At 46.3% G+C, this 26,629-nt stretch overlaps 1 protein-coding gene across 9 annotated transcripts in view; it reads right to left on the bottom strand.

Annotated features, from left to right (window-relative positions):
- Positions 1-26,629, bottom strand: part of ATP2B3 (ATPase plasma membrane Ca2+ transporting 3) — a 1,317,805-nt gene that overhangs the window by 569,388 nt on the left and 721,788 nt on the right. For 4 of the 9 annotated variants that reach the window (XR_011302157.1, XM_069645362.1, XM_069645357.1 and 1 more), the window contains exons 7-9: positions 20,950-21,075; positions 16,926-16,997; positions 13,024-13,065 (exon numbers count right to left, since the gene is read on the bottom strand). Coding sequence is in view for 6 of the 9 variants with exons in the window: in XM_069645362.1 (XP_069501463.1) it covers positions 13,024-13,065; positions 16,926-16,997; positions 20,950-21,075 (240 nt within the window). In the remaining 3 variants the exon portion in view is untranslated. The remainder of the gene's footprint in view (positions 1-13,023; positions 13,066-16,925; positions 16,998-20,949; positions 21,076-26,629) is intronic. The other 5 variants (XR_011302158.1, XM_069645359.1, XR_011302159.1 and 2 more) reach the window with 3 other exon arrangements.

Raw genomic sequence — 26,629 nt, 5'->3', positions numbered from 1 at the left:
ATCCTCTGACATCCCCTATGCTAAGCTTCTGCCTTCTCCACTCCTTTGGGATAGAATTGGACATTAACTTGCTTTTCACCTCAATCACAATTCCTACAGGACACCTTCTCCAACTCAAAAAACTCCCCCAAAGTGACATTTTAGGGTACTTAGCAGGACTGTGCATTTGAAATGTTCATATTGCTATGTGCTATTGGGCAGGATATATCTGGTGGCTATTTTATGTGTGGCATTTTTGGTCCTGAACACAATTATATTAATCTATGTTTTCATTGTCTAGGTTCTCCCCTCTTCTCACCTCTTTTAGCCTATATGAGGCCCCTACAGGAATTTATTGCCTCCAATTGGCCCAAGTTTCATGAACGTGGGGAGACAAGATACAGATCTTAATCAACCTCACCCAAAGACTCCAGTGGTGGGCCAACAGATCCAACATCATAAAAGGCAATCCCTTTTAGGACCCAACGTATCAAAACACGCTCATAACTGACGCATCCATGTTGGGGTGGGGAGCCCACATCACCCAGCTCCATATCAGGGGACTATGGACCACCAAGGAGACAAATCTCCACATCAATGTACTGGAACTGAGGGCGGTGAGATGGGCACTGAACGACTTCCTGACGATACTAACAGGGCACTCAGTCAGGATCCTGACAGACAATACTACTACAATGTATTATCTCAGGAAAACGAGGGGCTTGAGGTCCAGAATTCTGTCCCTAGAATAACAGTGGGTGTGGCATTAGGCAATCCCCAACAGCATCTCTCTACAGGCCTTCAGCCTCCCAGGAGTCCAGACCCATGTGGTGGACAGACTAAGCAGGCAGACAACTCAGACTTATGAGTGGGAGCTCAACAACAGCCAGCTGCAGTTTTAGAAGTGGGGTGGTCTATCCGTGGGCCTTTTTGCCACCAGCCAAAAAAAAAGTGCACATGATTTGCCAGCAGGACCCTGCATTAAGGGTCGAAGGGGGATGCATTCTCCTTCCCATGGGAAAACCACTTTTCCCACGCTTTCCACTGTTCCCTGTCATACGCCGGGTAATACAATTGATCAGGTTGCAGCCGTGCTGAGTGACCCTCATCATTCCAAACTGGTAACGCCAGACGTCGTACTTGGACCTGCTTTAACTCTCGACAGATCAAACCATACACCTGTGCGACCTCCCGGACATATCGCAAGACCACGGAAAATTCTTACATCACGACCTGCAGTCCCTAAAGTTGAGAGCATGGCTCCAGATTTCACAAAATTCGGACAGCTAGAGATCCATCGGGACTGCAAAGACATTTTGGCGGTGGCCAGGGCCCCTGACACGAATAAAACATGTAACCTCAACTCGAAAAGGTTCTGTGCTTGCTGTGAAAGACAACAGGGTGTCCAGCCACTCCAGGTGCAACTGGAACAGCTACTCCCTTGTTTACTCTGCTAGCTAAACTGGCTCATGAATCCATATGAGTCCACCTGGCGGCGATTTCGAGATAAACCAGAAACAGAAAGGGCATGCCATTATATAGCAACAGAGTGGTTAAACATTTCCCCAAAGATCTGTTCAGAACTTTCCCAACAACAAGGAAATCCCCACCAGATTGGAGCCTCAACACAGTCTTGGCAGGTCTCATGAAAAAGCTGTTTCAACCACTGGCCACTACCCAACTCAAAATACTTCTCTTGGAAGGTGGCATTCTTGGTAACCATCACATTGGTGTGAAGAGTGTCAGAGATACAGGCTCTAGCAGTAAAACGAGACATATTTATGTTTTCAGAAGGATAAAGTTCTGTTTATGAACAAACCACGGTTCATTCCGAAGATCCGGACAGATTGTCATAAGAACGCTACCATTGCTTTACCGGTCTTCTTCCAAAAGGCTACTTCTTCGGTAGAGGTAGCTCTGCACTCGCTAGATGTGAAGAGGGACATTAAATGCTACATCAACAGGACCCAGTCCTTTAGGAACTCAAAACAGCTGTTCCTGGCATATGGCCCAACTAACAAAGGAAAGCTTCTGTCCAAACAGGGCATTTCTAGAAAGATTGTGTTAGTAATATCCTTGTGCCATGTGTCTGCAGGAAAACAGCCGCTCCGCCACATGCTCATTCCACAAGGTCCCCGGCAGCCTCAGTGGCACTGGGGCAGGCATCTCCATGACAGCCATTTACCAAGCAGCTGCATGGTCGGTGCCACATATGTTTACAAGGCACTACTGCTTGGAGAAGCAGCACGAAGTTGATGTATGGACTGGGAGAGCAGTCATGCACCGTCTTTTTCAGTAAGGTAGGCGTTTTACCTTCTACAGCCTCCGACACTACATACTGCTACAAAGTCTATTCACAGCATGCGAATCTATGAAAGATCCAATGCTGGAGAAGAAGTAAGTTGCTTACCTATAACTCCTGTTCTCCAGCCCAGCATTGGTATCTTTCAAAGATTCACATGCGTCCTCCTCCCGCTCTTACAATGTAAAAGCCTTACGGATCTGGCCAGTATGACGGGTCAGAATCGGAAGAGAGGATGAAGAGGAGGGTCTAACTGCTTGATGCCCCTTTGATTGTGACCAAAAGCACCCATAAAGAGGCTAAGAACCTACACAATGAAAAGATATTTTCTTTAGGCAAGGAAAAAATAAGGTAACCGATGATTCCTAGCCTGACCTGGGGCAACAGTCACAGCATGTGAATCTATGAAATATATCAATGCTGCCGAACACGAGTTACAGGTAAGCAACTTATTCCTTTCTGCTTTTTTCCCCCGTTATGTTTTTGTGTCCAGTGTCCTCTGATGCAACACGTACCAGGTTCAGGCATGACACCTCCTTTACCTTCTGCCAACTGTTTGGCATACTCACCATCTTTCTGGCCTATTTTCGTGCTGATTTTTTTTTTACATCTTTGTATTCACAGGGGTTTCCAACACTATACATCACAGCAGTAAGTTTTTGTTGTTTGAGAACAGGTGTTTTTGCACAGGATAATACCATGCTGTTTCTCAAGCATTTCTCTTTTGTATCATTTCTTTTGGATCTTTCACTATTGGCTCATATGTTGTTAAAGTGTGTTATTTGGTCTTTTTTTATTTATTTTTATTTTCTTTATACTTCTGTCTAGTTGTCCATTTCCATCCTTTGATTATTCGTGTCCTAGGTGTTCAGAACCAACATGTTTTTTTTTGTTAAGGTGTGCTGTGATATTTGCTAAGTACCTTTGGTATTCTGACTTAGTTTTCTCTATTTCAGACAGGCCCTGATGAAGGACAGCTGAGTATCCGAAACACATTGGCCATTTTGATCTGTTTTTCTATGTTTTTATCATTCGTGCTTGACACTGACTGCCCATTACATTGGCTGGTTATGCAATTACTTTAGAGTATGATGTTATTTGATCACGAATGTAACATAATACTTAAGATGCTACTCCTTGAGCGTTAACCAGCTGTGAGCACACAGCATTATAGCTAGCTTGCTATAATACCTTGCTTACTTCTGTTCTATCCAGTTTGCCACTTGGGGTTGCTGCAGTTCTCCTGATACCTTGTTTGTATTTTACCAAGATTGTGACTTCGGCACTTTATGGAATTACACCACCCTCACAGTTTCACCCTCCTCTGCCCTCCCTTAGGGTCCAGAGTAGCCCATTTCCGGAGCATTGGATTTTTTTTGCCTAAAGGAAATGTGATCTGTTTGATCAGTTAAGGATAGTGCCCTCTAGTGACAGAACAGAGCATTGCTACCTTTGTTTATGTCCTTGCAAGTGTTGCTTAGAATGTACTTTAGAGAAAGTGTGTATCAGCTGTGACATGAATCGTTTTTTTTTCTCATCCCTTTGAACCAACAACAAAAAAGTATGACTCAAATTGAAACCGAACCTGCAGAGACTGAGGAATATCAACAATGTCATACTTTTGATGCATTACAAAAAATGTTGAATGCGATGCATCTGGAAGCCTGTATTCGGTGTCCTTTGGTGGCGAACGGGTCAAGAGAGTGGGAGAAAGCAGCACAGCAACAGAGGGAAGGGAGCACTGAAGTGGTTGCTCTTTTTTCTGCAGACTCATTACAGGAGCAGAACCCCCACAACGCCTAATCCACACTATATTTCTCCCCTCGACTTTTTTTTTTGAAAGAGTGGAAAGTGCTTTTTATGTGGATTTTTCAAAAGAAATTCTAAAAAACATGTATTGATAGTTCTGAACTCGTGATATCTCGGCAACAGTCACTCAACCTGAACAGCTACCTTTCTAGATTTGTGCGTCAAATTTCAAATTTAACAGTGGATGTGTGGATTCCCTGACACTTGTCACTGTCACTGCATTACCCGCAGTGCAGTTCCTGTAAATGACTTACAAGTCATTAGGGTTTTGTCTCCAGAAACAATGGCACAGAACACCATCTCATTTAGGAATGTGCAGTTGTGAACTGAAAACTGTAAATCAGAGCTTGAAGTGGGCTGGGGCTATCTGGGGCTGAGCCGTGGCAGTCACTGAAAAATATATCTGAAATGAGGCCCTGCCGGGTCTCCCTAAAGCTTCCAGTAGCGTCAGCTGATGAGGCCACTAGAGGTCAAGCCATTTTTCTCTACAGTCTGAAGCTCTCAGGCTGTAGAAAAAAATGCCTCTTTATTCCATAACTGGTGCACAGGCCCCGTGCCTGGCGAGGGCCGGCCCACAATTGTGGGAAAAAAGGTGAGGCTGCTAGAAGTCAAGACCTTTTTTTCTAAAGCCTGATGCGAGAGCTTCAGGATTTAGAAAAAGGGCCTTGGCCTCACCCTTTTCTTCCATAATGCTGGCACTGACCTCTGTCAGGCATCCCCTTAACTAAGAGATGCAGCGATCACCTAATGGTGATCGCTGCATCTCTTAGTTAAAAGGATGTCTGGCAGGGGTCGGCGGCACCATTAAGGAAGAAAAGAGGTGGGGTCAACCTGCGCCAGGCATCCGTTTAGTTAAAAGATGCAGTGATCCAGAGGCGTTGCTAGAAGGGGTTTCGAGGGGCTATGGCCCCAGGTTTTTTGGTTGTAGCCCCGGATAAAAGCTCAGGAGCTACAAACAAAAGGCTAGTTAGCCCCGAGTCCCGACAGTCCCGATATTAGCGTAGCCCCGGATCTTTTTCAGACCTAGCAACACCGCTGAAGGAATCGGCAACCTTTTCTCCGAGGACAGGATGATGATCGCTGCAAAGCGCTGCTTGGCGGGTGTCGCCTGCAGCTCATTAGGCCCTTAAGCTGGGTCTCGTTAAGAGGGCATGGCCTAAGGGACTGCCAGCCGACCCTGCCGTTAGGCCACGCCCACTTTGACGTGCCCTGGCTCTTTTTCCCATTCCACCAAAGGCACTGCTGTAAACATCTTTATGGGGCCAAAGTGATGGCCCTGCCCCAGTTACTTAAGAACAGAGGGGGCAGTATTTAGTTCGCATGTGTGTGGTTTAGAAGTGAATGTTAAACAGCAGGGTCCCAAAAGGGCTAAATGTGGAATGGACATGGGTAGTCTCAGTTTCTGTACTCTGGTGTTTCATAGAAGAAACATAAAGGACGAACGCATGTTTTGCTTTAACATAGGCAGTAATTGTGTACTACAAGCCTTCAGCTTTAATACAATGTTTATGTTCTGTAATGTTTAAAGATACGTTATGTGTGTGTGTGTGTGTCTGTGTTTGCACATGTGTGTGTGCGTGATCATTCCAAGTCTTAGGGGAGCACATTCACAGCATTATCCCCATCCACTTACCTTCCATCCGCTACCTGCTGCCACTTCCCAAACCCGCCCATGGTTGTCGTTTCTCCATCTTGCCATTGCTCTGAAGCGCCACTCCCATGGCGTACAACGCCTTTACAAGTCAAGCAAGTCAATCGATAAATACATGTGGTAACGGGAATGCTTGTCATGGCTCTGGCCTGCCCCTCAACTACTCCCAATTGTCCCCTGTAATGATTCGCAAATATTCCCTGAAGGCATTGAGATGGGGACCTGAGGTTAAAGGGAATTGGTAGATTTTATATCCGAGGAAATGGGAGGAAGTGTCAGAACATGGAGGCCTTTGTATTGCATAGTAGCACCCTGGGCTCAGCCGGTCTTGGCACTACCTCATCTACTAGCTCATATGGGTAGCGGTCATTTTGAGACACTCGGTTCGATGCGACACTCATGTTGACAGTGTGAAAACCATGTGAACAAATGTCTGCTGTTTATTAAGGAGTGATAATGGAGAGCCTGTTCACCGCACAGCGCTCGCAGCTGTTGTGAAGGGAAAAAGGTCGCAGGGCCCTTTAAGGCAAAATGAAAGGGGAAGAGGGGCGAGGAGGGGAGGCGGGAAGGAGGGAGACGACAGTTGGTAATTAATAAAGAAGGAGTTAAGACGTATCTGGAGTCTGCATCTCATTTCAGGCCCACACGGGCCCATAAGAACTGGCAATGAGTAAGGAGGAACCCCGACGTCGAGGAGGCGAAGGACGCAAGCAGAAAGCAGCCGGAGTCACAGAGGGACCCGGTGCCGCCAGCAGTAAGTGGAGGATCGACGCCAGTGAGGAGGTCCGGCAACACATGCCAGAAGGTAGCAGGAGGAGATGGAGGAGTGTGGCGAGCAGCGGAGTCACAGAGGGCCCCAGCGCCATCCCACAGCAGCAATACCAGCGCCAGAGAGGAGATCCAGCACGCCAGCCAGTAGGGAAAGGAAGGCAGGAGGCACACGGTGAGGCGCCGGAGTCAAGGAGCGACTCAGCGCTCCAGCGAGGAGACGAGCAGCAGCGCCGGCAAGGAGGCCCAACAGACCCGTCAGAAAACGGAGGAGCGGAGAGGTCGCCGCCACAAGAGAACAACGGAAACCCGCAAAGCATCGGAGGAGGAGCCCCAGCAGCACGAGAGGACGGCAGCAAGCCATATGCGCACAGGTACAGAGACGGTGAGGACCCAGCACGTGGGGAAAGGGGCACAGAGCAACCGCAACGGCCCAGCCATAAAAGACACGCAACAGCGTGGCGGCAAAGACAAACGCCAGTGCCAATTATTAGCCACTTGAAAGCGAGGAAGCAAAGGCACATGTTAGTGCCAGCCATAAGCCACTTGAAAGCAAGGAAACAAAGGCACATGCTAGCACCAACCACAGGCCACTTGAAAGTGAGGAAACAAAGGCACATGCCAGTGCCAGCCATAAGACACTTGAAAGCGAGGAAACAAAGGCACACACCAGGGCCAACCATAAATCAGTTGGAAACGAGGAAGCACAGAGACGCGCTAGTGCCAATCAAAAGACACTTGAACACAAGGACTTTGGCTGCGGCGCCATAACCACGCCCAGGCACCATCAACCATGTCACAGTCAGGAGGCGCAGCGGTAGACACCACAGCACCTGCCACACCCGGAGTGATGCCCACCAACCCGGTATCCTTCCTACGCCGCCTGAACCCGTTCTCACTAGAACCCCAAGAGAATCAAGGACAGAGATGGCAGGAGTGGATGGACGAGATCGAAGAATTTATGAGGGCTGTAGGAAACCAAGACGCATCAAACAAGCTAGACATCTTCACAAATCTGGTGGGAAAAGACATAAAGAGCGTCATCAAGACCATCCCGCCAGCAGAGGGGACAACATACCAAAAACTCATCGAAGCCATCAATAGCTGCCTAGTAGACATTCCAAACAGGGATTTATGAATGCTACATGTTCACTCAGTGCACCCAGATGCCGCAAGAAACCATCGGACAATTCATATTACGCTTGCAAAGGAAAATCACGTACTGCGACTTCGCTAACTTCAATGACGACGAAGCCATCCGCTTAAGGGTCATTGAAGGATGTCTGTCATCAATATTCCGCAAACACCTATTGAAGAAGAAGAAGCCACTACCCCTGAAAGAGATAGCTGAGTTAGCCAGAGTGTACGAGAGGGTGGACATCCAGGCCACCCACATAGAGAACCCTAAGAAGCTGGACTCCATTGCGGCCATCACCAGCAGCCAACCAGGCTGCCAACCTGGCAACACATACAGACAAGACCAGTGGAACACCACGAGACATACACCACCAGAAGGACAATGTTACCGGTGCGGCTTTGAATTTCCACACAAGGGCCAGTGCCCCGCCATAGGCCAAATGTGTATGAGGTGTGGCCAAGAGAATCATTTCCAGAGCATGTGCCGGGAAAAGGCACCCCCTACTATCAGAATACCGGCCGCACAGCCAACAAGCAGTGAGCCGCTTTGAGGCACCAAGACCTTTTAACCCACGCCATACCCTGAACGAGAGTACGCCAAGACCGCCACCAACCCCAGACCCGCTGCCAACGCCGGGTTCATCAGAGCGGTAGAGAACTTACAAGTAGAACAGGCGAATGAGACTTACGCCAACCAAGAACAAATATACCACATGCAATCCTACCCGGACGAAGAACCCCAGAGGGAGAGTGTCACTTCAGTAGGGACCCCTACGAGAACCCACCACTCAAAGAACAATCAGCAGAACAGGAACAATACACAGAATATGACCAATACAGCAGAGAGTACGTTCGCCTCATCTCTGAAGCCTCTGACGACAGCACTGCACCCCGGTTGACAGTCCACCTAGGGGGAATCGACACCCCGTTCCTGGTAGATACTGGTGCCATCGTCAATGTCATGAGCCACCTCACATATGAACACCTGGCAGACAAGTTCCCACTACAACCATCACATGCCTACATCTTCCAATGGGGCGCAACACAACCACTGACTTCCAAAGGACAGTTCGCGTGTTACCTCATCCACAGGGGTAAGAGAGTCCAGGCGATGATACACGTCATCCACAGCCCAGCTACAGGAAGGTGTCTACTGAGCCACAAAACCGCTGTCGCCTTACACCTCATCGAAATCCACTATGACGAATTGGAAGCAATTCAAGGGTTCCCGCCCAACTCCCAACTCATACAGGCCATCGACCAGAAAGCCCTGGACATTGAAATACGAAAAACCACCTATACAGCCCTGTTCGAAGGAGTGGGCATGCTGAAGGACAATGTAGTCAAGCTACACATTGACCCATTGGTACGACCGGTGCCACAACACCCCAGGCGGGGTAGGGTTTCACCTACAAGCAAAAGTCAACCATGAACTGTAGACACTACTAAATAATGACATCATAGAGAGAGCAACAGGGCCTACACCGTGGGTGTCTCCACTTGTAGTCGTTCCCAAAGCAGACAACGCCTCTGCCTCTGTGTTGACATGAGGATCCCCAATACAGCTATTCAACGGGAGAGACATCCAGGCCCGAACATTGAAGACATGTTAATAAGGCTCAACCAAGCGACCAAATTCTCAAAGCTAGATCTTAATCAAGGCTACCACCAGCTAGTCATCGATCCCAAGTTGAGACCCATCACAACATTCACTACTCATGAAGGTCTATTTCGCTACAAACGGCTGAACCTAGGCATCTCATCTGCGCCAAAATTTTCCAGGAAACAATCCACAGATTAATCAGTCCGGTCACCAACACATTCAATTAGAGCAATGACATCCTCATATTTGGTGTCACCCAAGAGCAACACGACACAGCTTTACACCAAGTGTGCCACATCCGCCAAGACGCTGGACTCACTCTCAATAGTCAGAAATGCGAGATCAATATTCACACCTTATGCTTCTTCGCCACATTTTCTCGGACCAAGGCATCAAAGCCGATCCGGACAAAATCCGCGCCATAACAAACCTACCCAACCCAAAGGACGCATCTGAACTCCGGTCATTCCTGGGCATGGCAGGGTACTGCGCCCGCTATCTCCCACAATACGCCTCACTCACGTGCCCGCTCCGACAATTGCTGAAGAAAGAGCAACCTTTCACATGGACAGACCAGTGCCAACAAGCATTCTCCTCCATAAAATGAGAACTGGCAACCAATCGCCAACTAGCATACTTCAACCCGCAATGGTACACTGGAATCACCGTAGATGCCAGTCCGGTAGGGCTAGGGGCAATACTGGCTCAGACCGACCCACAGCACGATGCCACAACCCACATTGTAGCTTACGCTAGTCGCGCATTGAACGCCACCGAACAAGCCTACTCGCAGGCAGAACGCGAGAGCTTAGCCGCCGTGTCGGCGTGTGAAAAATGTCACCATTTCATCATCGGACACACCTTCACACTCATAACGGACCACCAGGCCCTGCTGGCCCTCTTCGGCAACCCAAAAATAAAAATGCCACTGCGCATTGACCAATGGGGAATTCGCCTTTAGGAATACGACTATACAATCATCCACAAACCTGGGTGCGATGCCAACCCCGCAGACTATCTGTCGCGACACCCGAACAGGGCGGCCGACGACACAATGCAAGGAGAAGCAGACGGATACATCGCATACCTGTCACTGAACGTCCTTCCCCCAGCTATCACAGCACAACTGTTTGCAGAAAAGAGCAGAGCAGACCCCACCATCAGGGCAGCAGTACACCTCACCAACATGAACGAGTGGCGACAGGCGGCCGACAAACACTTTGAGTCGGGGAAGGGGGGGAAGTAGATAGAAGAGACCTAGCCAGAATGGAGAAAATACACAATAAACTGGCCACAACAAGCCAAGGCACGCTACTCAGAGGGAATCGCCTAGTAGCACCCAAAAGCCTAAGGAAGCCACTGGTCATGATCGCACATGAAGGCCATTGAGGCATGGCCCACACGAAAAAGATATTGCCGAACCAGGTGTGGTTCCCCCACATGGACACCGTAGTGGACGACATATTAAGACACTGCAACTCGTGCCAAGTCAATGCAGCCGACTCACCACCTTGCCCACTGCAGATAGTTCCACTCCCAGAGGAACCATGGCAGCGCGTAGCACTCGACTTTTACGGCCCACTGGAAGAGGGAGGCCATCTGCTAGTGGCTATTGACGAGTACTCCTGATTCCCACTGGTGAAGCACGTGCAATCAACAGCCTTCCACCACGTTGTAGGCATAGTAGATGAACTGTTTAGCCAGTGGGGCATCCCAAACACGGTGAAAACGGACAACGGGTCCCCGTTTCAAGGACATGAATTTAAGAAATTTGCAGCACATCTAGGGCTCCACCACCAAAGAATCACACCACTATGGCCCCAGGCCAACGGGATGGTGGAACGCTTCATGGCGAGTATCAAGCGCACGCGCCAGAAGGCGGCGACAGACCAAACCTCGATGCCACAAGCCATCTCACAGATGCTACAAAGCTATTGGCACACCCCACATGAGGCGACCGGCCGCACTCCTGCTGAACTCATGATCAAGTACAAGACACAATCCCGGCTGCCCCAACTCGAGGATTATACACCAGAGGAGGATGACGAGATACGACATTGAGATGCGGAGAAAAGACAAAAGGTCAAAGAATGGGTTGACAGGAAACGGAAAGCCATAGAACCACTAATTCCAGTAGGGGAGACCGTACTGGTCCAGCAAACCCAGCGCTGGAAGACAGACTCGAGACATCAGTCCAAGCCGATGATAGTGACAGAAGTAAAAGGACCCAGGATCACAGCAACAGGGGACCAAGGCGAGATAACCAGAAACGCATCCTATTTTAGGAGATTGTTCCAAGAAGATCAGATCGAGGAAATGCCTCTAGAGGAGGAGGACCCCGAGGACCCAAAGACTCCCCCAGATCCGCCCGAGGCACCCATGCCAGCGCATCGGACGACGAAGGAGACAACCAGGCCAGACGTCCCCCCACAGGTCGACCAGAAAGCCCACCCGGCTCATCAAAGAAATGTAGAACCCGGACTCTGTCGATAAGTAAGGGGGGGAGGTGTTGTGAAGGGAAAAAGGACGCAGGGCCCTTTAAGGTGAAACGAAAGAAGAAGAGGGAAGAGGGGCGGGGTGGGAGGAGGGGAGGAGGGGAGGAGGGGAGGCGGGAAGAAGGGAGATGGCAGTTGGTAATTAATAAAGAAGGAGTTAAGACGTATCTGGAGTCTGCGTATCATTTCAGGCCCATGCGGGCCCATAACAGCAGCATTGCTCAAATTCATATTTAATGCCCCCCATGTCTTTACCTGCCGGTTTCTCATCTTTACCCTCACTACCTTTCTGCTTCCCATTTTAGTATGTCCCCCCACCACATGTTCCATATATTTTTACCTCACCCTTGCTCACTCCATGCCCCGCTGCTTGCTCTCGATATCTATTCCCCTTGCCACCTCTATCATGACTATGCCCCTACTCCGATCCACACTCTTGGTCCAAGTGCCCCTCCCTTACGTCTTGTTCGCAATGCCCTTATGCCTCTGCTCACACGGCTATCTATCTTTGTTCACATCCCACATTCTCTCAACATTTTGGCCCTCCCCACAACCTAAGTCAGTTTCTAGCTGCACCTTGCTCTACATACTGAACTCATGATGGCTCCAAATAAGTTGACGCATCATAGTCGAGTTTGTGGAGACGTCCAAGTAACCACGTCCAAATGACATGGCCGGAAGGGCCTTCATCGCCGTCCCTCAATCACTGGAATTTATCATCCTTTATCACTTCGATGACTTAAACTATGGTGTCCAAATTCTATAAGAAGTTTACTTTTCAGTACATCGAGTAAAATCGCAAGGCACTGATTTTTCACAAGATAAATTATAAAACGGACTGTATGTAGCTATGTAGTGGTGTGTGTGTGTGTGTGTAGTTTTTCATGCAAGCCAAGGACAGAGTTTTCATTTTTACTGTTTTAATAAGGGAATTTGTTTTCTTTCATTTTAGTGGGGTTCTTCGTAGAATACTGTGACCTAATGAAAATATGAATCATACTTTTTCAAAATGTTTTCCACAACAATAGTACACATCTTTCATGTCTTTTGTCAAAAATAAGACTGTAATTCGGCTTGGCTGCCATTTTTCTCCCGAATTTAGGGCGCCACCATTTTGAATTGTTACCCCACCTAATGTCGGCTGAGAAGCATTTAAAATGGCCGAATCCTATGTGCTGTCAACATGCTAGGCATGGCATTGCATCAGATGGTCCTGTTTTTTCTCAGCCCTTTGCCAGGCCCCACCCCTGCCCAAGCGGCTGGTTTCTTTGCACATTACCTTTGATCTGATTATTCTCCACTGCCCCTTCCTGCTGCTTTCCTACAACGAAAGAGGGAGGACAAACACAAAACATGAACGACAGACGGAACGAGAGAACACACAACATACACGCACAAACATGAGGGGCAAGGGGAAAGCACGCTACCAGGAAGCAGCCAGAGCCAAACGAAAGGAGGCGGGAAGGCAGCTGGTCCAGATGGAAGCGGGTGTTAGTAATGGCACTGCCGCATGCGCAGCACTGGCACAATCCTGGGATGAGCATTCCTGACCTTGCATGTGGGTGGCATGCCCGATAACCTATCCAACTTTCAAAGTCTGGCTCAAGTTCGGCGTTCACTTGAGAGGAGTTAAACTGAATGAATATTTGCAAAGGTTAGAGGAGAGAACAGGACATTTTTGATTTATAGAAATTGGGCAAAATGGATCCTCAAAGGTTGAACTCAAGTGAACCTAAACGTGGTACAGAGCTTGTTGTGCCTAGAACACAAAGCAGCGCCTCACCAACAAGGCCCAAGTAACGCCTGGAGTTGATTGTGATTCCACGCACTGTAGGTAGACTAGCTTGTGCACTGGGGCTGGGGGGTGAAGCATAATGTGTGCAAGGTGGGTCCCCTTCTGTGATTACACAGGCAGAGGAACTCCCAGTCCTTGAGAAGCATAGGCTTAAGTAGTTGACGGCATACTTTTGCACTTTGACAGCAAATCTAGGCAGGACCCCTATTTGTGGGCACTTCATAATGTTTTCTTATTGCAGAAAGCAAGCATTTCATGTATTCTTTCTTGTTCCACTCTGGAATTCCTTTACAGTAAACTGCATTCTGAACTGTTTAACACAGGCATCTGGCATTTAGACTCCGTCCCTTAATGCAAATCAAGCGTTGGCATAGTAGGCACGGGGGATCTTTCAGATATGATCTTAGCAGCAGTAGAGGGCACAGTCCTAAAGAGTGCTGCCCCTACCATGTCACCTGCTCTGCTTCCCAGGAAGCATTCGGACATCAGATGTCACATTTAGAGTTGGGTTGAAAATGGCAACGCTGCCCAAAATCTGCCTTGTTTTGCACGGGGTGCCTGCCATTTAAATGTGGCAGACAGTTTCACCTGCTTGAATAGACTTGCCTCTGAAGAAATGTTTGTAGTGGGGCAATGGGGAGGGGGACAGTATCTGTTGGTCGCGCCACCACCCAGAACATCCTAGTGACTTCTTCACTCTGATTCTCCACCACCTGAACACGGGATGCTTGCTCTCTGCCCCGCTCTTCACTCCAGTGTAGACAGGGAAGGCATGCATGGAGTTCCACAACGTTATCATAGTCTCCATATTCTAGTTAATGGTTGTGCTGCACACCTAATTTTAGAATTAAATTCAAAATGATGTTGTAAGATATGTTTATCAGAATTTAAGGGTGCTGGGGAGAAAACCACGGTCCTGACACAAGTGAACGTTATGATAATACATGAAACAGTGTCCTTCGATGATGGACGCTCCCGTCCCTGCACACCGATAGTACTATCAAAAAGGCAGCCAAAGTTTTGATCGAGATTTCAAGTCTGTGGTAGTGGTCATTTTTAAGAAGTACATTCTTTAGACATAATTTTCACACAAAATCCACAATATTTGTAATGATGACAAGGAATATTAATCACAATCACACTTCAATTTCAACATAACATAAAAATAGCTCAATGCATTTCGGGTGAACCCCTTCTTCAGGAGCTCATTAGTCTTTCTTCTAAGAATTTTCAGTAATAAATTTTAATACATTCAAATAGTGTTCAATTTTGTACACTTTCATATTTTGTACATAGTATACATTGGGCCTCATTACAAGTTTTGTGGTAGCCTGGCCGGTAAAACCGGCAGGCTGCCGCCAAACTTACAATATTTTCCGGCACCCGAGAATGGGCAATTACCGGGGCATTCCGGCACCGCCGACCCGGTAATTGCCCATTCGCAGACGCCGTAAAAAAGATGCTCCCCATTCCCATTCGGCCCCATAGGGCTGAATGGAAATGGGGAGGTCGGAGGCACAGGCACCGTTTATAACGGTGCCTCTGCATCCGACATGCTGTGCTCAGGGGTGCCTTTCTGCCTGTCAGGTCCAAGGCCCTTTTTCTAAGGTCCGACCTGGCGGGCAGAAAGGCACCTGCGAGCACAACTCGTAGTGTGCCAGACCGGGAGCTACGGTAGCGGCAAGCTTACCGGTACCGTAGTTCACAGACCGGCAAACTTATAATGAGGACCATTGTTTTAAGATCAGATAGTATATCACCTGGCTAGACTGTGCCATGTGCCAACTTCAGCTAAGTTATGGTAAAGGCTTAGTAATCTTCATTAAGACAGATTATAGTGAATGACAGAATAATTTGTCTTAATGAAGATTACTATACCTTTACCATAGGGAGTGAACAGTGAGGAACCACAGATCGCGATTTTGTGAAAACTTAACTCAAGTTGGCACATGGCACAGTCTAGCCAGGTGATAAACCATCTGATCTTAAAACAATATATACTATGTACAAAATATTAAAGTATGAACAATTGAACACTATTTGAATATATTCTAATGTATTCTTTGGATATTCCTGAAAATCCTTAGAATAAAGACTAACGAGATCCTGAAGAAGGGATTCTCTCGAAACAAGTTGAGCTATTTTAATGTTATGGTGAAATTGAAGTGTGATTGTGATTAATATACATTGTCATCATCACAAATATTGTGAATTTTTATGAACATTATGGCTAAAGAATGTACTTCTAAAGAATTACAACTATCACAGACATAAGATCGAACAAAGGTTTGACTGCCATGTTGACAGTACTAACAGTGTATAGAGGACGGGAGTGTCCATCAACGGAGGACACTGTTTCATGTACACGTTATTATAGTGGCATAGATGCTCTCACAATTTTGCATGGAATTCTTGCGGTAACTAAGCACTCAATATACCTCGTATGTGAATTCTCTCGCAAGCTGACCCATTTCTCTGAAATGGCAATGCTCAGAACACAAGGACAGCGATGGGCATACGAAGAACGTTTGAAGTTATTCAATCATTACAGTGATCCGCGAGCAGTGCCAGGGATCACTACAAACTGGACACACGTGGCTGGGAAAGACAGAACATTTATTTGCGGGTTGAGCTCCCTTAATCTGTAACACTTACCCTCCTCATATATTTCCCAGTGACCCTTTGTTTTACCAACGCTGAATCCATGTGTGTTTTCTGAGAAATGTTTTGGATGTTATAATTACCTGCAATAGTCCCAACTTCAGATGTGTTACAAGAGAGTGTAGTATCCTTTCTTGCGTGTTTGCATGTTCATTTTTTACCCCCTCACAATTTTGTCATCAACCTTTGACAATTGCAATTTAGTGTTGAAAGATTATTTAATTAATTTGTAGTTTTGCAAGAATTTAACATAACACAGAAAAATTACTTTCAGAACCAAGCAAAGAGCTTCTCTGACCTATTGTAGGTTCCTTGGGGAGTCCGGGACTATGCTGGGCAATTGGTAATGCAGAGGAATTACAGGTGGACTGCTGCAACGAAAAGGCCATCGTAACTGGGGCAATATCTTGCTTGGCACATTAGTGTGCCCCGCAGACATTTCAGATTAATCACCCTGTTGAGAAATCTCCCAGTCCACCTGCGTAGGCTACTCTGTCTTTGATACAGTTCCTTTGGTGTTTGTAGAAAACTGAACTATTTGTACACCGAATGGCTAGCGTTGATCTCTCCCATAAGCCCCATACCATTTAGCTGACCTTTATAAACTTGGCTTTATGAAAAGGAAAAGTTGAGGTGGTCCTTCTTTTGGTCCTGGGGTCTCCGACTGTTTGGCTGTGGGACATTTTGAGGGCTAGAGATGCTGGGATGATCAGAGGCACACATACCGTAGGTGAAGCTGGAGTTTATGAAAGCATTAGCAGCAGTGATGGTGTGGGCTGTGCCGGCAGCTTTTGCAGCTAGGAAAAGATGGCATGAAAAAAGGAGGATTGTGGCAGCATGGTTTGTTGAGAAGGGGGGGTTGGACAAGGTGAGGGAAAATGTGGGGTTGATCAGGGTCAGAGCACCCAAGAGCAGGACAAGCAAGAAGGCAAGAAAAGTAAGCGTGAGCGGGGAAAACAGGAGGATAGAAGAGAAACAGAAAAAAAAGATGATTAAAAAAAATTGGGGGATGGTCATTTAGTGTGCATCAACACGAAAACAGAAACTAAGCAAAAATACAGATATGTAACCAGGGGAGAAGAGACTGCTGGGGTTGGTGCAAAGCATGGCACATTACCTCTGCTCTTACATCAATTACTACATCACATTATCTTATGCAGCACTCCCCTTTGGTTTCCCAATCCTCAGCTGTCACATAGAGATTATCAACATGGCAGCCATTAAATACCAGCATATGTGGAGGAGTGTAAACACTAGGTAGAATATGCCGGGCTGTTCCCATGCCCTCTTTTCCTAGTGCGTTTTGTGTGTAGGCGCATTATATGTGTATAGGCTCCTCCTCTTACTAGATCTGTCAGCAGCCTTCAACCTGGTTAAGCATAAGCTACTCTGCAAACATCTGACCTTGGCAGCCCATTTTGCCACTAAAACATCATTATGGATACAGTCCTCCCTCTCCAATAGAACTATGAGGGTGTTTGCCCCTACGGCATCTGCTGACCCTTCCACAGTCTCCTGTGGAGTTCTGCAAGGTTCCCGTGTTTCTCCTACACTTTATAACATTTTTAATAAGCCACCCTTTGACCATCTGGATCACTTGGTTGTCACCTACACTCACTATGCAGATGACTCACAAATCCTTCTCCCCATCACAGGTTCTTATGACACAGATTCGAAACTACTAAAAAACATCTACCAAACTATACAGGCTTGGATGGTTATCCATGTTTTATGTCTTAATGACGATAAAACGAAGCTACTCCTTATCAGATCACAAAACCAACTGAACAAACTTGACGACCACTTGAAATCTTTCGACATTGACAACATCACTATTAAAGTATCCAAAGAAGTGAAAACATTAGGTATCTACCTTGACTCTGCCCTTACACTAACAAGACAAGTTAATGCGACGGCCTCCGCGGCGGCCTACACATCAAAACTTATCAATGCCTGAATGCCATTCCTTTCATCAAACAGTTGCATTATTTTAGCCAGAGCCCTCATATTATCCAGACTAGGCTATTGTAATGCCTTGTATGTCATCACAAACAGCCGTAACCTGAAAGAACTCCAGGTGATACAAAATAAGGCCTTGAGAGCGGCCCTCAACATCCTTAGAGCAAACTGCATTACCTTAGCAAGACGGAATGCCCACTGGCTCCCAGTGCAGGATGGAATCTCCTTCAAAACCCTATCACTAACACACAAGTGCCTTTCTAACTCAGCCCCCAAATATCTAACAAACAAATTCACCAGAAATCTAACAGACCTACCAGGTCCACCCATGCACACCATCTAACGATACCTAGATTCAAACTACAAAAAGCAGGGGGTAACATTTTCCCAGTGAAAGCAGCTAAACTTGGAACTTCTTGCCCTTGGCACTAAGTGCTGAACTTTCCTTTTGGACCTTTAGAAAAAAATGCGAAAACTTGGCTCTTCGCACAGGAGCGGTAATGTACTATTGCTTTATTCTTCTACAATCACACGGTTCCTTAAATCTGACTGTATACCAACGTTTAGGTATCTTTCGTAAGACTACCTTATACATGTGTTCACTATCTAATTGTATTGCATTTGATTGTAATGTCTCTACCTACTGCAACAACACTGTAATTTTCAAGAAATGCGCACAGATACCTTCGATTAGGTGCCCTATCTAATCTAATTATATTTGCATCTTACTGTACTGTAAAATGAATACATAAACAAGAAAAATGAATAAAATAAATAAATTATAAATACCCAGTAAATACATTTAAAAAAACACGCACAACTGTGTTGCTCCCTCCAGGCTTCCAGGACAGGTTGTGGTCACAATGTGGATCACAAGTTCCTCTCTTTGACGTTGAACTGTGCAGATGCGTGCAGAAGGACAACGCAGTCGGATGGTGGGATTTATTTCCCATACTGGAGCTTTCAATATGGCCCAAATAACTGTTTTGAACTGCAAGCGTATCCAGCTGATATGCAGAGTGCTTCCCTGAACTAGCCTGGGAACGTGCTGGTGGGACCATGCAAGGCCTGCACTGCTCATTTTGGCATTTCACCATGCTAACAGCCCAATTATAAGCCGTCAACAAAACCGAAGGGCCCGATTTACAAAAATGTTTTCCATGGGGCTTTCCCATGTTAAACTATTTTTGTAAATCAGGCCCAATGTTTTTTTACCTAGTTTAGTTTAGTATAAGCTTTGCAGACCCACTGAAAAGTGAAATCCAGTCGATATCCATTTTGCCCAAAAAGGAGCAAATAATCTCGACTGAAACTCATTCTAAGCAGTTTTTTTCTAATACCTGTTTATTGTGGTTATCATGCAAGCCCAATTTTTGGCGAGTTAATGTACAGAGCCCTGCCTTCGGGGTTCAGAGTGTTTGAAAGACAAGGGCACTCTCCTTCATTGTCTAATACACACTTGGATACCCTGAGCGAGTAAAAAGAGTGTGGGAGATTACATCTGCCCTCTGTGTTCCCCCTTGATTTCTGAACCCAGAGGCTTCCACCATGAAGACTGTTTGTTTTACTGTAACATTTAATAGGGCAGAGAGAAAACATACAAGAAGCTTCATTGTCATGGAAGGCTGTTCATGCCCCAGAATGTCCCTGTTGACCATGAGAATTTATGTTGCTTTTGCTTCTCTTCAAAACAACAACACTACAAATGGCTTCTCCTCACCAACTGCCGCTTCTTTTTCTGCAAGATTGCCCCAAACCAAAGTACCGAGAACAAAAATGCCTCTAAGAATTGTGTGAACACAATCAAATACAATTACACAATGACTACGAACAATGACAACACCAAGACGTTTAATGAACAGTGCAATTGGTCCCAGGCTGTTGACAACAGTCGTCCCAAAGCTCCCAATGGCAGTGGCTCATAGACTGTCAATGGCATCACCCCAAACTATCAAGGCTATCCCCTAATACATCGTCCAAGATTACTAATGATGTTCATCAAAGGTCTGTTCCTATCCATTGCATCAAGATTGTGAATGACATTCGAGCGTAGCTCCAAGAATCCCCATGGCAAATGCTACAGCTCTGCTATGTGTACGATTCCCAAGACTGCCAATAAACATTGACCCAAGACTCACAAATACATCGCCCCCAAAACCGCCAACGATTGTCATCTCACGACTATCGTGAGCTATCAGTCACGACTATCCATGGTAGCAAGAATGTTTTGACAACAGTCAGGAGAATCTTAGCATCACACATTTGTGAACTTTATAAACGCCAGTAACATGTGCCCAAGACTATCAATAACAAACGGCCCAAGCACTACAACTACTATCTCCAGAGTTTTAAGAACAGACTTTCCAAAACCATTGTCAATAACCATGCTAATGCTGTTGATCACAACCATTCCAAAACTGTCAATGGTAATATGCATGGAAGCAGACTACCCAGATACCGGCTGCTCTGCACTCTGTAGCACGGCCCCTGTTTTCTGTGTGTGACTAGTGCATTGCGCTGCTTGTAGAAGGGGGCTGGGCTGTTTACCAAAGAAGTTTCTCCCATGTTTGAATCCTTCACTGTGACCAGGAGATTGGAGATCAAGATAGGAGAGTGGGCACATAGCACATATTCCTCTCCTCAATTCTGGGCCACAAAAGGGTGGCAACCTTCAAAGATTGCAGCTATGTGCGAATGCCACGCAGAAGCACAGGGTGGACCTCGCTGCCATAGCTGTTTCATAACTAAAGCCCACTTCCCAATTAAAACACACCGCAAAGGGCAATTTACCTTTCTTGTCCTTCTTCTCTTCTTCCTCTCCCCCGGCGCCGAGCAAGGTAAATATGATACCAGTCTGTGAGTTGACACCAACAGCAGTGACCACCATCCGTCCAGAGCCTTCCATGACATGGGTACCTGGCAAGCACAAAAGAAAGAAGGGAAAGTCATTATAGAAGACCCAAGATGCGGGGCTGTATGTGGCTGTGAGATGGACTCCATCCTCTGTGGGTGGAACGTTGGACAGTTCTAGACGCTTCTTGACAGTCCAATGAGGCCAATCAGCCTTGCAGGTTGGAGCTTGACCTGCAACTAACTCCTCCCTATCCCTACCAGCTACGTAGCCAAGCTGTGCACGTGACTCTTCATTCGTGCTTTTAGTGGTTCAGAACTCAAGTGGGCAGGGTTCCCCAACCAGTCACAAAACTAGTCGAAGTATTTGAAGACTAGGCCTAAAAAAATCGCTGCTGCAGACTAGCAGGGGTAAGCAACTAAAGAACCGTTAAAAGATCAGTGGCCTATGCAATTAAAGGAGGGGCCTGAAAAGAAACCCAGACATGGGTGGCCATTACTGGTCCGACGTTTTGCTCGGGCCTCAATGTGGGCCCCGGACAATTAAGTGACTGGTAATGCACGGCCATAGGGGGGGGCGTATTGCTATTAGCACCCAGCATGCTTTCCGAGCTGCTAATAGAGTTGAGAAACAGCACAAGTGCCGTTTCGCAACTTAAATATGAGAAAAGAAAAGGAGTTCCATAGACATAGGGAGAAGGCAACTATACAGTGGCGTCGGCAGGAATCAAATTTAGGAGGGGCACAGAGGGGTCCAAAGTCAAAAGTAGGGGGGCACAGACAAATGTAAGGGGAGAACATGGTCACTGCTTGTCTTAGGCAGGGGGGGCACAAGTGGGGGCACATGGTTACATAGGGGGGCCCCGGCCCCCCTAGGCCTCCCCCTGGCGACGCCACTGCAACTATATGTACTCACTTGTCCACTTCCAAGGTGGAGATTGACACACAGGGAAAGGGGCGAGGGAGCAAGTGTTTCTACAGCTGGCGTGGGACGAGGTAGCCTCAGGTAAGTGTGTTGGGGTGGGGAGTGACTAGGAGGGGGAGGTGGAAGTGATGGGGAGGCAGAGCAGGGGGCACAGGGCAGCAATGGCTTACTGCCCGGGAGGCAAGATGGTGGCCTTACACTTTTGTCTTAGCTATAGCCCACCTTCGATGCTTCATGATTGGCTGCAAGGCCCCATGACACCCCACCCCGAATGCTAATACACAATATACCTATTATGAAATAGTGTAGAAGCTATAAATAAAGGTGTGTTCAAAGTAATCGAATCATTCAGTGGTCAAGAAAATGGACTAAAACAAAAATATAATAATAAATTGGTAATCAAATCAACATAAGCGAGTGCAGGTTGCAATCCCTGTACGACAGCTCATGGAGTAAAGGTGCCAGCCGCAGAAATCTGGGTGTAACACGCAGGCCACAGCGCATTCCACCTAAAACAATACAAGACAGGTGGCCCCACTCCCACTCTTCTCACCCACACCCCAAAACTGCAAACATATTCTCTTCAGGTTCATTAAAAACAATGAAAAGGTCTTCTCAGAAAGATGGAAGGGCAGCATCAACAAAGAAGATCAAAGCTTAAACATCAAAGACTTTTGGCCTGCTTCCTGGACTTACGCTGGCGTTCAACATCATTATTATAATTAGAATTGTTGTTTTATAATGCACTTAATACCAACGAGTGGCTTCTAAGCTCAAACCTGTGTTGCGCAGCATTGTTTTGCTTTCAAGACAAACGCGTTGCTCCTGAGCTATCCTTCCTCCCCAAGATTACCAAGATTATGGATTGCTCTGTTTTGTGGATTAATTTGGTGACAGCTACTAACTGGATCGGGTTCAGAGAAAAGGGGAGTGATGTGAAATGGCCAGAAACCTTTCCTATCTCTCCAGGTCACCTCTGAGAATGGGCAAAGAGAGGAAGCGTCCAGTTATGGCATTCTGATTGGATCTAATTTCTTTAGGATTTCAGGGCATTTTAATGGAGCATCGTGATTCAGATTACAGAATTGACTATGACGTAGACAAAGGAATGCCATTTGGGTATAGAAAATATGACAATATGACCATTCCCAGGGGAGGCATAACAGCACACCATTAAAAAACGTACAACGGTTTGTCTACCCAGCATATAGTCCACATCATAAAAAGGGCAAAATCCATACTGAATCGTGTCCAATATTCAACAAGACACATGAAGGGAACACAGTGGGGCACCTACCAGAAATTCCCAGAAGAATAATCAGAGTGTGTTGATATGGTGCACTGCTAGGCTATCACCGTAATATAACAACATTTGAAAAATGTGCAGGAACAATTTTGCAAAGCTGTTTGGGTGTATTGCCAAGTGCTTCTATTGTGGCTGTAAGGATGGAAACTCTGTTTAATAAGTACTGTTTACTTTATTGCTTAAATCTTTCTTCTACTGTTTAATAATTCTCAGCAAGTGAAGCAGCTATGCTATGTAGAACATGTATACATTGCATAGCAAATAGTTTGGGCTATGTAAATACAATTGCCTACTTCAGTTAGCTCATGTTGATGAACATACAACTCATTCCTGTATAGGTGATGACAATCAACTCGACAGAGTAATTGTTAAATGTTAAATGTTAAAGGTATTTGTACCAACGGAATTGGTCCCCAGGCACTCGGATCTGTAAACGATAAGGTGGGATGTGTTAGTAAGGTGAAGAGAGAGTAGGATAGTGAGAGGACTGGTGTTCTGTTGGCAGCTTCAGTTCGGTATACACCAGATAGTGAGCTTTGGTGCAGGTATTGGATCGGTGTCAGTCCGCGTGTGCTGTTGTTCCGGCTTATGTGTTGTTGCAGTGTTGTGAAGTGCGTGCGGCTTGTGGTGCGAGAGATGGTTGTGTGAAATTTTGAGTGAGATAAGCATGCAGAGGGTTTGAGCTTATTTTGGTTAGTGGGTTACCTGACCTTTAGCATGCTAATATTCGCAGTTTTCTCTAAGTGTGGTACTTGTTGGCCTTTCACAGTCCTGTCTAGATGCAGCGCAGGCCAATGTCCACAGTCCTATCTAGGTGTCGGCATGCTAGCATTCACAATCTTGTCTAGGAGCAGCGCAGGCTGGTGTTCACAGTTCTAAGTGTGCCACATGCTAACAATCGAGTTTCATCTAGGCGCGGGCATGCTATCCTTCAATCAAAAGCCTATCTAGATGCGATGCAGGCTAATGTTCCCATTCTATTCAGGCGTGGACATACCAACATTTACAGTTCTATCCAAGTGTGGACATGCTAGCATTCACAGTTCTAGCCAGACGCGACGCAGTCTAATGTTCACAATTCTATCTAGATGTGACGCACTCTGATATTCACAATTCTATCTAGATGCGACGCAGGCTAGTGTTCACAATTCTAGCTAAGTGTCGACATGCTAATATTTACAATGCCATCCAAGTGTGGACATGCTAATATTGAGTAAGGAGAACATTGACGTAACTAAAGCAAGCTTACCAGCAGATAACACCAACCTAAAACGTGTAATAATTATAGGATGTATACATTAATGAGCAGTAAAATAGAAGGAAGAATAGTTTGTTGATTTGTAGGGTCCTGCCACAAGGGAGTTTATGAAAGCTCCTTCTTTTCTGGGCTTTGTTTGGAGCACAGAGAGCGATGCTACTTCAAAGTGGTCTTGTGTGTATTAAGAAGGTGCAACTGTGATACTTGAGTATGTTCTTGAAGGTCCCAGTCAAGAAAGACCTGAGGCTGCTGCTGTTTGATCTGATACCCTGATCCAGAAGATGCAGCTACAAAAGCACCAAGAACTAAACACACTCCTGCCATCTGTGGTAAGGTGAACCTCTCGGAGAAACCGTTTAGGGAAAATCGAAAGTCTATTTTTCTTTGTGGTACCCACGTGACTAAGTCTGCAAGGCCATGTCCTTCAAAATCACGACAGAACGTTCAAACAAGGAGAGTGTCTGCCGGAGAAAGTAGAAGCACCTTGGCCTACAGTAGGGAAGCTGCCCGAATGAGTTGCATCTGACAGAGAGATGTAGAGGCAGACCGCAAAACGTGTCCACTGAAGACAAAATAAGACTAAGAGGGGAACAATCAACGTGAACGTAGAGACCATATCCGGCATTGACCAAGGAGAAGCTTAAAGCAAATGACGAAAACACAGCGGCATGACCAGACAAGGAGTTTAAAACACCTGTGAGATAGTAAAGGAAAACATTTCAAGTTATTGTTGATGTCCCTTTCTTTGATTTCAATCACTTTTTTTTTATACCTAACAGAATTGCTGACAGCTCGGCTGTACCTACCAAGGCATTATTTGAAATCCTTGACATTTTACAAATGTCCATGCTCATTAAATTATGAGCTATTCTCGCATGTCCTGTATTGGATCCTTGGACCATCTGTATAAATATGCAACTTTCCTATTTTTCCTTTCACAAAATTAAAGCTTTTGGACTTTATTTTAATCATATCTTCCATTTTATCAATATCATCAGATACATGTGTATCTGCAACCTAATTTCATTACACTTATTTATTCTGGTAATATCTAACAAGCCCATTTAGTAGGCATCTCTGTTAATATGGAGTCCAAAGTTCCACATTGTTTAATACACTTATTAGCATGAGGAGCATACATCCAACTTTCTTCCCAGTTTTCCTTCACTGAAAGTGAACCTCCGAATGACATAATCCTATTCCAATATTTTCAATTCAACATTTTAATTCTCATGTCTAAAATCCTGCATCATCATTTTAGCGAATCCTGTTGAGGTATAGGTCCATGGCGACACTACCTGGTCAGGCAAAACCTCCTTCGATGCTCCTCTACTCTTGCTGCAGCGGCGGCACAGATTAAGGCGAACGTTCCTTCTGCTCACCTGCTGATGTGAGATCAGGCTTGAGGTCTTTATCTCTGTGCCTAAGTAAGGTGCGGCATGAAGTGGAGATGGGGTGCAACAGATTTAGGTGTTCACCTCTTTGCCTGCAGCCACCAAATTGGACATGTGGTAGGCAGACAGGGGACCTAGCCCCCAGAAGACCTTTAAAACCAGGACTGGAAAGCTCTGGGCCAACACTTCTGACATCTATGACAGTGGGTATGATACAGGCCGGGCTTCTGGTGTGCAGGTGTGAGTGTGTATGTGTGTGGGGAGATCTGGGGGTCCTAGTGCTGAAAAAGTAAGGGATTCTGCGCATCAGGAGTCCAGTAAATTGACAGAGCGAAGAGTGGAGTTGCAGTATTAGGGTAGAAGGCCGCTGCAGGTGGAAGTGGATGTGCGTTGATATAGCCAGTAATGGTTCTACGTGTTGGATAGCCAGTAATGGTTCTACGTGTTGGATAGCCAGTAATGGTTCTCTGTGTTGGATAGCCAGTAATGGTTCTACGTGTTGGATAGCCAGTAATGGTTCTCCGTGTTGGATAGCCAGTAATGGTTCTCCGTGTTGGATAGCCAGTAATGGTTCTACGTGTTGGATAGCCAGTAATGGTTCTACGTGTTGGATAGCCAGTAATGGTTCTACGTGTTGGATAGCCAGTAATGGTTCTCCGTGTTGGATAGCCAGTAATGGTTCTACGTGTTGGATAGCCAGTAATGGTTCTCTGTGTTGGATAGCCAGTAATGGTTCT

The sequence above is a fragment of the Ambystoma mexicanum genome, chromosome 2p (genome assembly GCF_040938575.1).
Source record: "Ambystoma mexicanum isolate Mex_15411 chromosome 2p, UKY_AmexF1_1, whole genome shotgun sequence".
Classification (NCBI taxonomy): Eukaryota; Metazoa; Chordata; class Amphibia; order Caudata; family Ambystomatidae; genus Ambystoma; species Ambystoma mexicanum.
The sequence above is the reverse complement of the archived record's forward strand: the minus strand, read 5'-3'. Positions and strand labels throughout refer to the sequence as shown.